General features: G+C 44.7%; 2 protein-coding genes across 5 annotated transcripts; one reads left to right on the plus strand and one right to left on the minus strand.

The window, feature by feature from the left end:
- The first annotated feature begins 1,196 nt into the window (after window positions 1-1,196).
- On the plus strand, window positions 1,197-4,839 carry acp5b (acid phosphatase 5b, tartrate resistant). 2 transcript variants are annotated; one of them, XM_062479318.1, is made up of 6 exons: window positions 1,197-1,488; window positions 1,744-1,934; window positions 2,406-2,533; window positions 2,712-2,903; window positions 3,703-3,850; window positions 4,124-4,303. In XM_062479318.1, the coding sequence occupies exons 1-6, from the start codon at window positions 1,422-1,424 to the stop codon at window positions 4,151-4,153; spliced, it is 756 nt and encodes a 251-aa protein (XP_062335302.1). In that variant the 5' UTR covers window positions 1,197-1,421; the 3' UTR covers window positions 4,154-4,303. The 2 variants fall into 2 exon arrangements, with proteins under 2 accessions (XP_062335302.1, XP_062335301.1); XM_062479317.1 differs by having other exon boundaries at window positions 1,225-1,488; window positions 4,137-4,839.
- f3a (coagulation factor IIIa) lies at window positions 4,836-9,040 on the minus strand. 3 transcript variants are annotated; one of them, XR_009932265.1, is made up of 7 exons: window positions 8,667-9,039; window positions 8,413-8,521; window positions 7,747-7,940; window positions 7,420-7,601; window positions 6,846-7,020; window positions 6,058-6,265; window positions 5,409-5,877 (listed from the first exon to the last, which is right to left on the minus strand). XR_009932265.1 is itself a non-coding variant. In XM_062479320.1 (6 exons), exons 1-6 carry the CDS (start codon window positions 8,737-8,739, stop codon window positions 4,965-4,967), a joined length of 804 nt encoding a protein of 267 aa, XP_062335304.1. In that variant the 5' UTR covers window positions 8,740-9,040; the 3' UTR covers window positions 4,836-4,964. The 3 variants fall into 3 exon arrangements, 2 of the variants coding, with proteins under 2 accessions (XP_062335304.1, XP_062335303.1); XM_062479320.1 differs by lacking the exons at window positions 5,409-5,877; window positions 6,058-6,265 and adding an exon at window positions 4,836-5,035 and having other exon boundaries at window positions 8,667-9,040; XM_062479319.1 differs by having other exon boundaries at window positions 5,409-6,265.
- Window positions 9,041-15,203: the final 6,163 nt, after the last annotated feature.

Consider the following 15,203-nt stretch of genomic DNA (forward strand, 5'->3'; position numbering starts at 1 on the left):
CACAGGTTAGGTCCTGGGATTATACGTACTAGACAACCGGCTGATTGGAGAGGGAGACTGAAGTGACTTCAACGTGGAAATGACTAGTTCAGATACACAGCTGTACTAGCAAAGTCTCTCTGAGGCACGAAGGTCAGAGGAACAATTTTATAGCAGAAAGGGAAATGCAAAGATAACAAATGGCCGACAGGCGTTATTCAATCATGCAGATACTACGTTACAGACCCGTGACATCAGAACATACTAGGTTACCGTAGGATATGAATGAATAATAAGACAATACAGGATCAGATAAAAGAAAATAGCTGATCTACTGATTGTTATAAATGTAAGCACGAGTCATTTCTCCCAGAGTACAGAACATCATTTCACTGTCAACTGTTCAGGAAGTCTTATCTAACCCACCCGTAGAAACTCCCTCACCTTGAAAGGGTTGTGACACAAACTGCTGTCAGCTCCGGTGTTCCTATTCTCTAGCAGTGACAGGCTGTCCCCCACCCCCAGGCCCAGGTGAGGCAGCAGGGGGAAGTTATTCAAGTGTCAGGCTCCATACCTTACCGGGGGAGAGGTCGAGGGTTGTCTTAACCCTTGTGTTATCTTCGGGTCATTCTGACCCATCAGTCATTGTGACCCACCGTCGTATTGTGACAAATTTACCTCATACAAAAACAAAGTGAAGCATTTTCTTTTAACTGTCGGGCTGTCTCAGACCCCCCACATTGGAATGGTTAAAAGAAAATTATTTGTATTTGTTTTTGTATTGGGTAAAATTGGGTAAACACAACGATGGTTCGTTATGAACCTTTGGGTCATGTGACCCGAAGGCAGCACGAGGGTTAAGAAACAATGAACCTGTCTACTGTCTTGGGCTTTGAGGAAACGCAGTGCTTGAGTTTCCTTAACCCAGAGGAAACAACATTTTAGTGCCTATTGACTGTGCCGGTTTATTCTCTACAGTTTGTTAACGTGTGACATGACATAAGAGACACACAGCAGGGTTAGATGAAGTTAAAAGATTTCGTACCTCACCACATTAGAACTCATTTTGTGGGTTTTAGTATCAATATAGTACTCATTAAACTGTAATAAACTCTCCGGATTCTTGGTTTCTGTGTGCTGCTAGTCAGTTTTGGGAGGATGATGTCAGCAACTCTCAGCCAGTCGTAAAGAGGCAAGGTGCATGACCGTTGACTCGATGGAATGTTAACGTTTGACTGTGTCAGCTGATGCCTAACCCTAAGCAGGAAGTTATACTGAAACCACAACAACACTTTGCCATTTGCTCTATTTCAGCTTTGACAAAAGAGTAAGCGAATGTCAGGGCTCGCTCGAGATCTTGTCTGTCTGTGTCAACGCTGACTGTTCAGGGATTGTTCTGGGCTTGCTTGGTTCCTCGTCAGCGCCAGGACAGGTGTTCCACCATGGCTGGAAAGGACCTGCTGCTTTTGCTTACCTGCATATGGCCGCTGAGTCACTCCTCCGAGCAAGGTACAGTCTATTGCAATTCCTCAGGGTATCGCCCCGATTGCCTCGTGAATGCTTTCACAATGGCGACTTGAATTCAGAATATCGTGTACCGTCATCCGATATGCAGTCAGCCCAGCCCAGGTGCCACCAGAGAGAGAGAGAGAGAGAGAGGGTGGACGGGAGGGGGAGAGAATCATGTCTGTGCAGTGGGTTTGTGGTTAAGCATGGCTGTTTCGTGTTTGTGTTTAAGCCTGGTTGTGTTCCACCTCTCCCCAGCGGCCCTGCGCTTCGCGGGCCTGGGGGACTGGGGTGGCATCCCCCTGCCCCCCTACCACACCCCTCACGAGAGCGCCATCGCCGCCAGTCTGGGGGCGGTGGCCCAGACCACAGGCCTCGACCTGATCCTCAGCCTGGGAGACCACTTCTACTTCGACGGGGTGAAAAACGTGGATGACCATCGCTTCAAGGCCAGTTCACAGTCTGAACACACCGTCTGCATACGGGATTAACACAGCACACAATATGTCACGTTATGATTCATGCACAGTCTCATCTGGGAGGAAAGAGGGTTGAGGTGTCTGGTTTTATGACACGGTTGGTAGAAGATGTGTTTGGCACAGTTGTTTTAAACTGTCACTTCCTTGTTTCTTGCCGCTCAGAGCAATAACACGGTATCTGTCATTCCACTGAGTGGGTTTCGATTGGGCATTTAAGGGGAACTGAATAGAGAATAGGGAACACAGTACTGCGGCTCAACGACTGCTTCTTACCTCAGAGAAACATTGTGCGGGCTTCCTGTCTGAACAGTGAAGCAGGTGCCCTCTTGTGGCCTCTCGTAGCAGGTTTAAACATGACGCCTGCTTCACGAGTCAGCAGCAGCCACCTGCATCCATCTCTGTCGTGTTCCTTTAGATGTCGTGTGTTTGTCTGGCCTGCAGCACACCTTTGAGAACGTGTTCTCCCTGCCCTCCCTGCGAGGCATCCCCTGGTACCTCGTGGCGGGGAACCACGATCACCGTGGAAACGTGTACGCCCAAATCGCCTATTCCAACCAATCAGAGAGATGGTGGGCTCCCTGCTTGGAATACTTCCAGTGAAATTGGAAATTGTTGTTTTTAAATATGTAAATGTGTAGTATAAGCGATACGTATATACTAGAAGAATATTCATATTTTATCGATTGATTTGACACAGCATCATATTCCCACTAACGCTCGCGGTGATGATTGTGTGGAACTCTGTAGGAATTACCCAGAGCTGTACTACGAGCTGAACTTCCAGGTTCCACACACGAACGTGTCGGTGACGGTCCTGATGATAGACACGGTGGTGCTGTGCGGGAACACCTACGACCGCCTCCAACCCGGGGGCTGCCAGGACCCCCGCGCTGCCGACCTGCAGCTTAGCTGGATCAACTCTCGCCTGGCAAACAGCAAGTACGATACAGGACTCTTGGTTGTGTTTCTAAGATGACTCGCCGATGTTTAGCATCGGGGATCAAACGTAGACGTGACTTCCCACGCGTTAGAGCCGCGTGGATGTCGTTTGTGTTCCGTCACAAATGTTATCTGCAGAAATGGGGTGAGTTGAGTTTCCCCTATCATGCAATGCAAGCCACTGCCAACAGTCGTGTTGCACAAAGCATCCCTTTTGGCAAAGCGAAGAGTTGAAAAAACAACCCAATTAGTGTGTGTGTAAATACGGATGATTGAAGATCCCATAAGGAGTAAGTGACGTGCTGTTGTTCAGGTCTCAGAGCAGGAATGTAATAACAGTAGGGCTTGTTCTCAGAAAGCCTCTCTCCCCTCTCTCACTCCTCCAGTCTGAAGTCAGCGCTACTGAGGAGCTGTCCTCCGAACTGCTACAAACACACATTCCTGCTATGTGATTATGTTGGCTCACTCCCTCACACTGGTCAATGTGAAAACCCAGATTTTTGACTGCGTTTATCTAGGTTGGTCTAGGTTGCCTGCGAACAGGACTTTGGGTTGATAGCGACGATTCGCCCTAGCATCCTCTAGGTTCATGGTTAAAATTAGTTCCGTATAACATCAAATAAGACATGTTGTCATCGAATCTAGGCCTGGGTTCGAATCTAGCCTGGACCTTTTGCTGCATGCCTTCCCCTGTCTGTCTCTCTTTCCCTGCCTTTCCTGTCACACTTCACTTCAAACTGTCCAATACAGCATGACAAATGCAAAACAAAATCCTCCTAGCTCCGCCCCCCTCCCACAGGTCAGAGTTTGTGGTCGTGGCAGGGCACTATCCTGTCTGGTCCATCGGTCACCACGGCCCCACAACATGCCTTGTGGACCGTCTGAGACCGCTGCTGAAGAAGTACGCTGTGACAGTCTACCTGTGCGGACACGACCACGACAACCAGGTGAGCAGGAGGACGACGTCCTAATGTTGTCTCGTCATCTTCTCCATCTTGACAAGGGAAGACGAGCCCACAGCTTGTACGGTTCATCTGAATTCATCTCTGTTGACGTTATGCTTTCGATAACCTGATTTTACTTGTCGTTTTTACCTTTATTTGCTCAACCTAGTTTTGAGTTTTATGCCTACTTCTTTGTGAGTACGTTGAAAGCAGTGTAAAAACCTGAGTCAGATTCCTTACGTATTTACACATACCTGACCGGTAAAGTTGATTCAGATTGTTGCATCAGTTTATCAGAGAGGATGATGGGAGTTCCTACGTGGTCAGCGGGAGCGGGAACTTCGACGACCACGACTCCTCCCACCAACGGAGCATCCCGTTGTCCTGGCAACGGTTCTCCAGCGCTGTCAATCAAACGTCCGGAGGATTCGCTTTCTTTGAAGTCACAGAGACGGAGATGACGGTCAGCTACATTCAGACAGACGGGAAATGTGTGTATCAAACAAAAATGGATAAGCGCAAACTGTGAACAATTAAGAGGCCTGAGTGGAGAGTCAGCTGTGTTTACAGTCTGGCATATAGCCTATAGTACTGTACAAAAGTCTTAGGCACAAATACAAATTAAATACTTAAAGTAAAACAAAAATACTTTGGGAAATAATGAAATAGAAAAGACGAAACAAAAAGGTTCTCAACGTTGCACTTTATACTTTAGGGTAGTGATTCAGAAGACAAAACATGAATATGTAAGATCATATTTATGTAAAATTATTAGGTGCCTAAGACTTTTGTACAGACCTGTACGTACTGTATGTGAATGTTATAGTGATTATAATTTTTTTAATTATAAACACGTCAATTATAGTGTTTTATGTTTTAAAGTGTGAAACCACTTGATTGTACATTTCAAGTATGAATTGAAAATGTTCGAAGTGATGAAACGTATTTTTTACGTATGTAAGGGTGGTCAAATACAAAATAACCCAAATGAGTATTGCGGAATGGAAAGTTTATTAACGAACAACTGAATATCACACAAGCAGAAGGCGCGGAAAACAAAACGGTAAATAAGCCGTAGCAGGTAATTTCAAAGGGTGATCCGTAAAACGGTGTCAGTTCAGGCAAGGTCCGGGATCGGTAAGGCATCCCATAAAATCCAGGGAAGTGTAGGAATGCGTCCCACGGTGGCTGGAACAGAAAACATGTCGCACGATATGGAACACGTCAACACCACAAAACTCTTCAGCAAAGAAGGAGGGAAAACAGGATATTTATAAGGTGTGTAATCAGCGCACAACAGGGAACAGGTGGTGAGAAGAAGGAAAAGGGTGCTGATAGAAAGATGCACTTCAGCTGAGCGCTGCCGTGAAAAGAACAGTGACCACTAGGTCATCCCTCAAACCCTTACAAGAAAACCCACTCTATGTTCCAGGGTTCCAGCGTAGTACCACTTTCTGCCTAGAATTTTTTAACCTTTTATTTTAGAAATACAAAGCAACGTATGACTTTGCCTTAATTTTTCTAAATTTCTATAAAATAAATCAATAAATTAATTTGTCAATGATTTTAAAGGTTTATTTTGATGGAAACATACTGATCATTGAAACCTTTTTGAACAAAAAGTAGAAATACATTAGTGGCAGCACAGTCCAATAAAAACTTTTTAAATACAAAAATAAAATATATCATTCTATTAGATTTCCCACAATACGATTCAACAATCTCCCAAAACCATGTAATATTTCCCAATTATCTTTAAGTTAGAAAGTACAAAATGCAAATATATTAAATAAGAACCATAGGGAGTGTTTGTAAAAAAGGTAGATGTCACTACAGCAGTAAATGTACAGTACCAGTCACCTAAAAATATTTTTCAGCATTTAAGTGTTAATAATTTTAAAAAACTATTAAAATATATATTTAGTGGTTTCACAGAAACAAAATGATTCCAGTGTTTGACAAAGGAATGTGAACCAAGACCTCCTTTGAAAGGCAGATCTTATCCAGGTGTATTTTTTCTGTCCCAAAGGGTGTGTTAGGTACACATTTAGCAGACGCTCTTATCCAGAGCGACTTACAGTAAGTTCAGGGACATTCCCCCCGAAGCAAGTAGGGCGAAGTGCCTTGCCCAAAGACACAACGTAATTTGGCACGGCTGGGAATCGAACTGCCAACCTTCAGATTACTAGCCCGACTCCCTCACCGCTCAGCCATCTGACCCACACACTCCTACTCCTTCTGTTCCAAAGGGTGTATTAGATATACACTCCTACACAGCGCGGAGAGGCACTCCCTCTTTCTCCCTTTGATTGGCTCTCCTCCTGCTCCTTCTGCAACACACCACGGTGAATGCAATGACCGCAGATATGACTGCCACAATGATGAGGAGGCCAAATGCGATCACGCCAATCCCATACTCTGTAAATTAAGAATGACAGGGATAAGTGAGAACATCCAATATTGTTTGCCGTTCTATCAAGAACAAAAACAAATTCTATTGAGAATGTTGTTCTTGACCCACAAAGTGCTAAACTGCACAACTTGCTTACAAGGCAGTGTCCAGAACAGAAACTAGATTTAGCGAACAACTAGAAATGGACAGAATCTTAGAGATGGCTACAACACTGGGAGAGCACCACAGAAATGAAACATAGTTCACATTTTTTGCAATACTTGTGTGGCGTAATTGATTGGGTGTGCCGATTCAGCTCGTGTTGTATTACAACACACTGTAGATGGGATAAATCTCTACCAATAATGATGTTGTGATCAGTGACACAGCACCCCTATCAACAAAACCCCTACAAATCAAATCCTCAGAAGTGTTGGCTAAGTCATAGCCCAGCAATAGAACATTTGCGTGCAGGTTGAGAGATCCCAGGTTCAAATCCTTCACGTCGCTTTGGGTGAAAGCATCTGCTAAGTCAGAGGTCTTAATCCCTGGTCCTCAGGGCCCACTGTCCTGCATGATTGTCCCACATGATTTCATCCTCCTTACCCTCGAAGAAGGTCTGTCCTTCGTCCGGGGAGCAGACGGTGTGGCTGGGCTCCCCCAGCTGCTGGTCTGGGGAGCGGGAGGGGATGAAGGCCTGCACGTTGAAGCAGTTGCTCTGGCCTCGGTCCTCGTTCCTCAACTCGATCACAATCACACTGCTCTCCGACGTCGTCACTTTCTGGACGGGGAACCAGGGCGGGGGGAGGGGGGGGGGGGTTACAGTGGTTGATCTACTTGCTGTATTCCGTGTTTGTATTTGAAGGCCGCGATGAGATCCAAAACAGGGAAGATTGGGATGTTCCCACATGCTTTAATGTGGACATTCTATCGGAGAGCTCAACTTTGTGTCTCGAATGTGTTTGTTTATTCGGAACAATTACAACAAGTGTACAGGTGCCTTGGAAATCTAGGTCCTACTCCTCTCAAACGTTTTCTTGACGTCTACAAAAGACAAGAACAAAGCCCTGCGTGGTTTTTAAATGTTCAATTCTTAATAAATCAATCCTAAATACGACGTGACCTAAATATTCTCAACATTCACAGGTCCCCTTCCTTTGACTCCCCCTACTGGTCCTACCTTGCCAGTGCTCTGAGCCTTCCTGTAGGTGACTCTGTACTGGAGGTCGTCAGCAAACACGTCCCTGATGCTCAGAGCTCTGCTGTCCCTGAACAACGCCGTGAGAGGGTCTTTGACGTGCAGCGTGATCTTCCTCTTGTCTTCGCTGACCTCCACCGTCACCTCCGGTCTGCCTATTTGAGCTGGATGTGGAGGAAACGGCAGGAGTTTGTCATGCTTGCTTGCCACCTGTCACACTTGGGGACACAGGCATCTCAAACAGTCAGTGGGCTCTGGATGAAAGGCATCTGGTCGAGTGAGTCGTTCGGTCGTTGCCGGGATACCTACTGTCTTTGTAGGGACAGAAGCGTTCGGAGCGCGTGTGCGGGAACTCGATGATGTCAGAGGTCCCACCGAGAGGAGGTTCTGAGAGGACGTCGGCTGAGTAGGTGGCATTCATGTCGGTCAAAGAAGTGGTCAGGTCACACTCGGTCTCTGTGGTTCTGATGCAGTGGGGGTTCGTCTGTCTGTCCTGACCGAGGCTGAGACACAAGAGAGATCCTCATTTTAACACTCTGAAAGGTTTCTTACTGTTGGACTATTGGATTTCTGAACAATGAGGCTCGTTCATTGGGTGTGGTTTTAAAGCCTAAATAAGTAACTGTCACCTCTAACTTGACCATATCCTGAACTCTTATCTTGTTCCTAGACATTTATTACACCTGTTTTAGGACTTAATATCCCATTGATCTATAAACCAGACAAAGGTGCATCAATTACAGTAAAAGCTTTTAAGGGATCAATATTGAAATCGTATCAGTGTCAAGAGTAACCTACATAGAAGCAAATGCATTCTCAAGGTCAATGAAGCATTCAGACAGTAGTGAACATGCATTGTGTAATCATGTGTAGGCTAAGGTATACACGCACTGTTAAATAATTAACAATCACTTGTTGTATTGCGAAACATTGTCTTCATTGGGAAAGTAAGACTATGAGAAAATATATACTTACACTGAATATTCAACTGTGTAGGAATAGTTAACTGGTTTAGGACTCCACATAAGCAGCGTTTTGAAGTTGAAAGACGACCAACTGACGTTTTGTGCCTTTGGATACTCTCCTACAACGATACAAAACAAAAGAAAACTTCAATGCTCAATGTTATGTATTAAGCTCTAGCAAGCAAGGCTGCATAACGCAATTAAATAACAATAGAGTTAATCCGACCGAGGGGCCACTTTAGACAAATCACGAGTGTTACATACCTGAAGCTATGTCTGTTAAGAGGACGGTCATAAACAATGTCATAAGGCAAACCATTTTTCCAGTTTTCAACATTTTGCTTTGAGGAATGTAAAACGTTGGCGTAAGTACTGTTGAAAGTGGATTTGGGTGAGGCTTTATCCAGGTGAACGCAAGCAGCTTTAGTTTCCAAAAGGTATCTTTCTGAAGTAACACTGCAAGTGAGCATTCAACAGAAGGCTCTATCGTCTTGTTTAGCAGGGCAAATTAAATCCAGACACGGTCCAGTCCTGTAGGTTGGTTTTGGTCAGTAATTCAAACTTGTTAGTGTAAATGAATTCCGTTCTGCCGCGGACAGCTTTATAAATCTGTGGAATAGGCTTTTGTGTCTGGAATGAAAATGACGCATCGATTTGCCAAATAAGGCACGTCGGTTGCGCTCTGTGTCGCTTAGTGGGATGGGCTTTTCAGTACAGGCTTGTGTGCTCATACTATTTACGCTAAACTCATATCAACCGCAACTCCGCCATCGAAATGCCCTAAAGATAGGCTAAACATGTTATTTTCGTATTGTTACACCTGTTAGACCAGTGTCAGCGATGCCCAATTTTAATTTAGTGAAAATGCAGCCAAACCTCATTAAAATAGGCTACATCCTTGAAACATTTTGTGCTGGGTTGCAGTTGCCTCGCATTTACTGTCTTGCCCATTTCAAATTAGGCTACATTTACGACTCATTTTGTCATTCATTGGAAACCGATAGCCTATAATCTTTGGCCTGTGCAGGAATGGCTGACATGTTGCTATTGGCAAGTCAGTCTCATATCCACATGTACCGTAAAACTGCATGATGTAGGCCTAATGCTGGACTTTAAATCCCTTACACGACTAGCCAGACAATAGGTATACTGCAAATGTCATCACGGGAAAGTAAGATAATTTCTAACAGAGAAGGCATGCACTGCCCTTCACATCCTTCAGCATAGAAGAACATTGCTTTTATTTAGAAGTTATGGGAAAACACACAAGAAGATTTTCCTAAAGTTTACAATCAAATGACAGCCTAATCATATTGTGTGATGCCATGGCAACATGGTTGGATCCATTCATGTGGTCGCCTGACAGTGGAAAACTGCGTCTTTTCTAGTCTAAAGCGACCATGGAATACCAATGTGTTTGGCACCGCTGGCAACCTCAACTGGGACATCATGCCAAGCGAAACTTACTTCAATAGAAAAATATGCTAATCAAAGCCCAGTCAGAACTTTGGGTTGCCTGAGGCTTTGAATGCCCTGAAAGTACTGACTGAAGAGGCTGAAACTAAGACTAACACTTTTCATTGAACGACGCTCAGAAAGTCCCTGACAGGTGGTTAAATATGTGACCACGTGGTCCACTGCATGACTAGCACTGACTAATGCTAAATGTGAACGGTCCCATGAATTAAATAAACCAAACAAAATGTGTGTAAGCAAAGTCCTAGTCCTATATACAAAGTATATAGGACTAGGCCTTCTGTACACTGAACTATAAGAAAGTAGCATTTCTCAGTGGTTGTTTATTTGCATTTATTTTATGCAAGCATAGGCTAATTATAGGCACTATATATTGAAAGACTTGCACTCCTGTTGATGGATTGAGAAGTCCGACAGAATAACACAGTGATTCACACATTTCGGCACTTGCAAGATGCTGGGGAGTATTGAATTCTGTTTTCTTTTGATTAACAAAATAACTTGTTCCCAAACTAAACCCAGCAAAGCCCAAGGGAATTAACTGTACAGTATAATACAAATAATAGTTTCAAAGGAGCCATTACTCAGACAGCTAACACCCTAACCAGCGTTAAGTCTCCATTCATCCTGCATTAATTACTGCTTCCATTTCAGACCGGAAAACATCATACACATGGTCATCCGTGGATGAAAAACTATTGTGGTCCAATTAGCTACAGGAATTTCACATTAGAATGTCATCACTGGCCTCTTTCTATTGTCTTAATATAGAACATGGTCATGCTTATTGAATCCTCTGTTCCTCACTTTCCCAGGCAGCTAAGCGCTGCACTGGGCGCACTGCGCTAATTACTTTACCCGTCACGTCCCAAAGGGACTGCAGGAAAGCGTGATAATACTCGGGGAGTGTATTGGGGAAACTGCACGGTTGCTCTTTTCTCTGTCTACCCGTTCCAAAGCCCACGCAAGGGAAGATTGAGCTCCACACCAGCTTCGAATGAGAAAACGAGGGATTGCTCTGAATTAAGGGTGAATTCCAACTTTTCTCCATACTTGGGAGATTCGAAGTGAGTCACAGAAATGCGGTCAATGTGGGGTTTAGATTAATGGATCTCTGCGGATTTTGTGTCATAATGCGTAATGGAACTATTAATATAATCTAGTTTTGCAGAGATTGCTGTATGATGTCCAGTCATGCTTTAAAGTCTATTATTGTAGTTGCTGGCAGGGTTGACGGTTATTCCATGAGCCACATAAAGGAAAAACAGGTTATAAATAGGGCATGAATATGGCCTGGAAGATTATCAATTATACAAATTGTAAAAACACATATGTCTTCCATTGTTGGTGGTGTCAGAAGATAAAAGGGCAAAGTGTGGCTCATTTTCCTGTTTAAAGCGTTAGCGAAAATATTCCTTTAACCCTTGTGTTCTCCTCGGGTCGTTCTGACCCATCAGTCATTGTGACCCACCGTCGTATTGCGACAACTTTACCGCATACAAAAACAAAGTGAAGCATTTTCTTTTAACCGTTGGGCTGTCTCAGACCCCCCACATTGCGAAGGTTAAAAGAAAAGTATTTTTATTTGTTTTTGTATTGGGTAAAATTGGGTAAACACAATGATGGTTCGTTATGAACCTTTGGGTCATGTGACCCGAAGGCAGCACGAGGGTTAATGTGTTGTCAAGAGGATCTACTTCCAGTAAATGAAAATGTGACTTTTGTCAGTTCATATAATGAGACGATTGACCTCATGAGTAGTCTGCAGTTGGATCAAACAGGCCCGCAGGTTTAAACGGAGGACTGTGTGAAATCACAGGGATTCAAACCAGACCCATGCAATTTATGGTTTAGCCCTAACAATTTTTTTGACTGGGATTCCATTCTATAGAGGAGATGAACAGCTGATTTTGACATTCTCATGAGCTAACTGACAAGCGTTATTTCATATCGCCCTGTCTCCTGGTGAAGTCCCACAACAGGCTGTGGTCCATCGCTGGTAGCTGCTGTTACAACGTTTCTCTTGTTAACACAGGAGTTTAGCTGTGTCCTTCAGTGAACTCATATCCAATCTGAATGGGGCCTCCCTCTTTGTCTCTCTCTCTCACTCAGAGAGATTCCAACTGGTGGGGCCAAGCTGGGGCTTGGGTTGTATTGTTTGAGAGGCCAGTTACATTACCCATTAGTGTTGTCATATAGCTTTCTTCCTGTTAATATTATTACTGTTATTAATTATTCAGAGTCTACATTTAGGGGGACCACAAGGGGATCCAATCACAGGGGCACTGGACCCCTGCCCCCCCCTTAAGAACTGCCCCTGCTTCTCTCTCTCTCTCATTTCTTTCTCTCTCTGTCTCTGTCTCTCTCTCTCTCTCTCTGTGATTCTATTAATATCATTTGACTTTACTGCACAGTTTGTGGTCCTGGTTCCCAGCTGTGTGAACATAATTGTTGACCCCCCCCCCCCCCCCCCAACACACACACACACATCTAATGTTTTCACAGGGGCCTTTGTTCTTTAGGGATGCAAACAGACACGCATCCTGTTGTTGTTAGCTAGTTAGCTACTCAACAGTTACTCTTTTACCTTCTACCTTCTGGTGCGGAGTGGGAGGGTCATAGAGACGATTTGATGGTTGTGTAGCTGTAGGGACTAGACGGACATCCTGTTTACAATGTCAATGTTATGCAACAGGCTGATGGGGGCTGATAGGCTACACTGTGGATGAGGTAGGGCAAGCAGCGGTACGAGTATGAACTTGTCAGAATGAAAATGGAATCTTAACCACATAGCAGAAGCGGAACACCATTGCAGAAGCACCTGGGGGGGTTCTAGAATTACCGTAATTTCCGAAATTCTATAGAAATTCATTTTGGTGCCTATTGACACCAAGACTGATCATCCTACATTCCAAACCATTGCTAGGATTTCATTAACTAGCCAACATAACTTTCAAAGCAAGTTCCGATTTTCTTTGTGAAGAGAACACGTTGCATGGATAAGATCCTGATCAATGATTACACTAAACACACACTGACCTGCATTCCTTCGCTAAATGGAGCAGACGTGCCTTTGCTGTGTTTAGAGTGCTGCAGAGCTGGCGGAGGCAGAGCTTTTCTGTGTGCTGTCTGAGTGTCTGACCACGGTTCACGCAAGGGACAAAGCCACAGAAAAGCTGCTTATTGTGCAGCTCGCAGATGACCGATAGCGATTCAAAAGTTTCAGTCACAGAGGTTTGTTTGCCTTGATCAAACAATACGACTTGCACACGTGCGCTTTCGCACTGATAGACTGCCGCAGTTCAAATCAATGACCTGAATACGAGCTACAACCATCCGAGTGCAAGCTGTGATTACGGCACATGTAGGTTATGATATGCCGATGACTGTGTTGTCACCTCACATCAGGCCCGCTCGTTTGATCTATTGTTAACTTCAAGGTTCCGTTACCACAGCCAGACACCTTCATGTCTTTTTCTTGTACTAGACATACGCACCACTTCTCTTCAGTGAGGTCACAGTCATTAAACATGCCATCCAGGCCAACAGACGCCCAGCTTTTGAAACCACTCTTCCACGTGCACTCCCCATTCAACAAGTGTCCGTTCCTCTAGTCGCCGGTGGGGGTCCGTCCACAGAGGTTGTGGAGCGCACGGATTTGTGAACATGCAGCTGTGACCGGAGATGTCAGAACCCAGAGGGATTGGTTGCCAATAGTTACCGTGCAAAAATAAATGACACTGGACCAGGCAAGAGGCCAGCCCTGTTTGAACTTCCTGGGAGAGGTGCCAGAAGGTCTGTGGTGTTGTGTTGTTTGTACCCAGTATGAGGAGATTAAACCGGGCGAGAGATGGGCACTTACAGCGGTTTATGTGAAGAAAGCGGTCAGTCATGTAGGAGGTCCACAATATCCAGATGCACGGGAAGAGATTTCCCACGCTGTTTTGGGGGGGGGGAAAATTACCCTCTGTAATCCTCACTCTAGTGGTAGATAACGGGCAATACAGAATTACAGAATTAATCTTCCTCATGTTTGTTTTCATTGGACATAATGTACTGCAGCCGAGTAAGCTGGATTTCTTTTGGGGAAATGATTATTTTACAACTTTCCTATTCTCTCACCACATTATCGACTCAATACTGAAAACAACTCTTAGTGAAACTCAAGGTAATGAGAAAGAAATAGTCCAAATGTCAGTTTATTAATGTGTCCCTTTTCTAAGCAATCTGGGTTGGTCGTAAACCGAACCCTAAAAGCAGATTATTTGTTCTGCATAATCTCAGCAATCTTTTAAATTCAACAACTGTGTATGTCAAGGAACAACCACATTCTTTTACTGTGATACTCTGACCATTTAGGAAAAAGCCCTTAAGCCATTGTTATGGTTGAGTGTTTACTGGACACAGCACATTTCCTGCCATGTTTAAGCCTCCACCCACTGCCCAGAAGAAGCCTGGACTCTGGGGAAGGTCCAATTGGCTACGACCAGCCATAGTGTAACATTAAGGCGAGACACATTAGGGAGTGCCTCCGCAGTTTTTATGGTGATCTCTCTCTGCTTCGTCATGACACACATCATCCACAGGCCCAACAGCGCATCACATGGGCAGTGTGCAAACACTGTCAAAACAGGTGAGGAGGCAGAGAGAGCTTCCTGCCATAACAGGGCTGAGTTAGCCCTGACAGAACTCTGTTCTCAGCACCATCTGAGTCAGAGCAGGAGTGTCAACAAGGGGCCGTGTAGGGGACAAACCCTCAACCCTCCCGTCTGACCAGCTAGTACCAAACCCAACACGTCCAGGGTAGCGAGGTTCACGTGTCATTATCTGGTTATTGCTCTGACAAGGTTGCCGCGGGGAGAGTTTTCTTCTTCTTCTGTGCTTCTTGAAGTCCTGAGAACTGGGAGCTAGAATAACAAAGCCTCGGGCACTGTAGACGGCACAGTAATCAGAGCTAATGGTCTTTCACCATGCAGATGCTAAACAAACACCCACACGCTGGGCCCCAGAAACTGATGGATTCAAAGTGGAGACAACTGTTGCCCAGAGAGAATTAGGAAGAAAATGTTTTGTTTTGACATGTTGGTGGATTTGAAAGTATCATTTGAGTGTCTGGTTTATGTCCCAGATTTTTCCACAACAAAAACATGCAGTTAGACCTCCTTTGAGTATAATTACGACACAATATAATGGGTCGTGAACAATAAGCTGATCTGTACATGTGTGTGCGTGCGAACGCGTGTGTGTGCGCGCGAACGCGTGTGTGTGCGCACATGTGTGTGTGTGTGTGTGTGTGCGAACGCGTGTGTGGCATCTCCCCACCAT

The sequence above is a fragment of the Osmerus eperlanus genome, chromosome 15 (assembly GCF_963692335.1).
Source record: "Osmerus eperlanus chromosome 15, fOsmEpe2.1, whole genome shotgun sequence".
In the NCBI taxonomy this organism is placed as follows: domain Eukaryota; kingdom Metazoa; phylum Chordata; class Actinopteri; order Osmeriformes; family Osmeridae; genus Osmerus; species Osmerus eperlanus.

Coding starts and splice junctions, on each gene's coding strand:
- acp5b (XM_062479317.1), top strand. CDS start 1,422: ATGGCTGGAAAGGACCTGCTGCTTTTGCTTACCTGCATATGGCCGCTG. Junction 1,489..1,743: donor GAGTCACTCCTCCGAGCAAG/GTACAGTCTATT, acceptor ACCTCTCCCCAG/CGGCCCTGCGCTTCGCGGGC. Junction 2,534..2,711: donor TCCAACCAATCAGAGAGATG/GTGGGCTCCCTG, acceptor GGAACTCTGTAG/GAATTACCCAGAGCTGTACT.
- f3a (XM_062479319.1), bottom strand. CDS start 8,739: ATGTTGAAAACTGGAAAAATGGTTTGCCTTATGACATTGTTTATGACC. Junction 7,602..7,746: donor CTTCTGTCCCTACAAAGACA/GTAGGTATCCCG, acceptor CTCCACATCCAG/CTCAAATAGGCAGACCGGAG. Junction 7,021..7,419: donor AGGCTCAGAGCACTGGCAAG/GTAGGACCAGTA, acceptor TTCCCCGTCCAG/AAAGTGACGACGTCGGAGAG.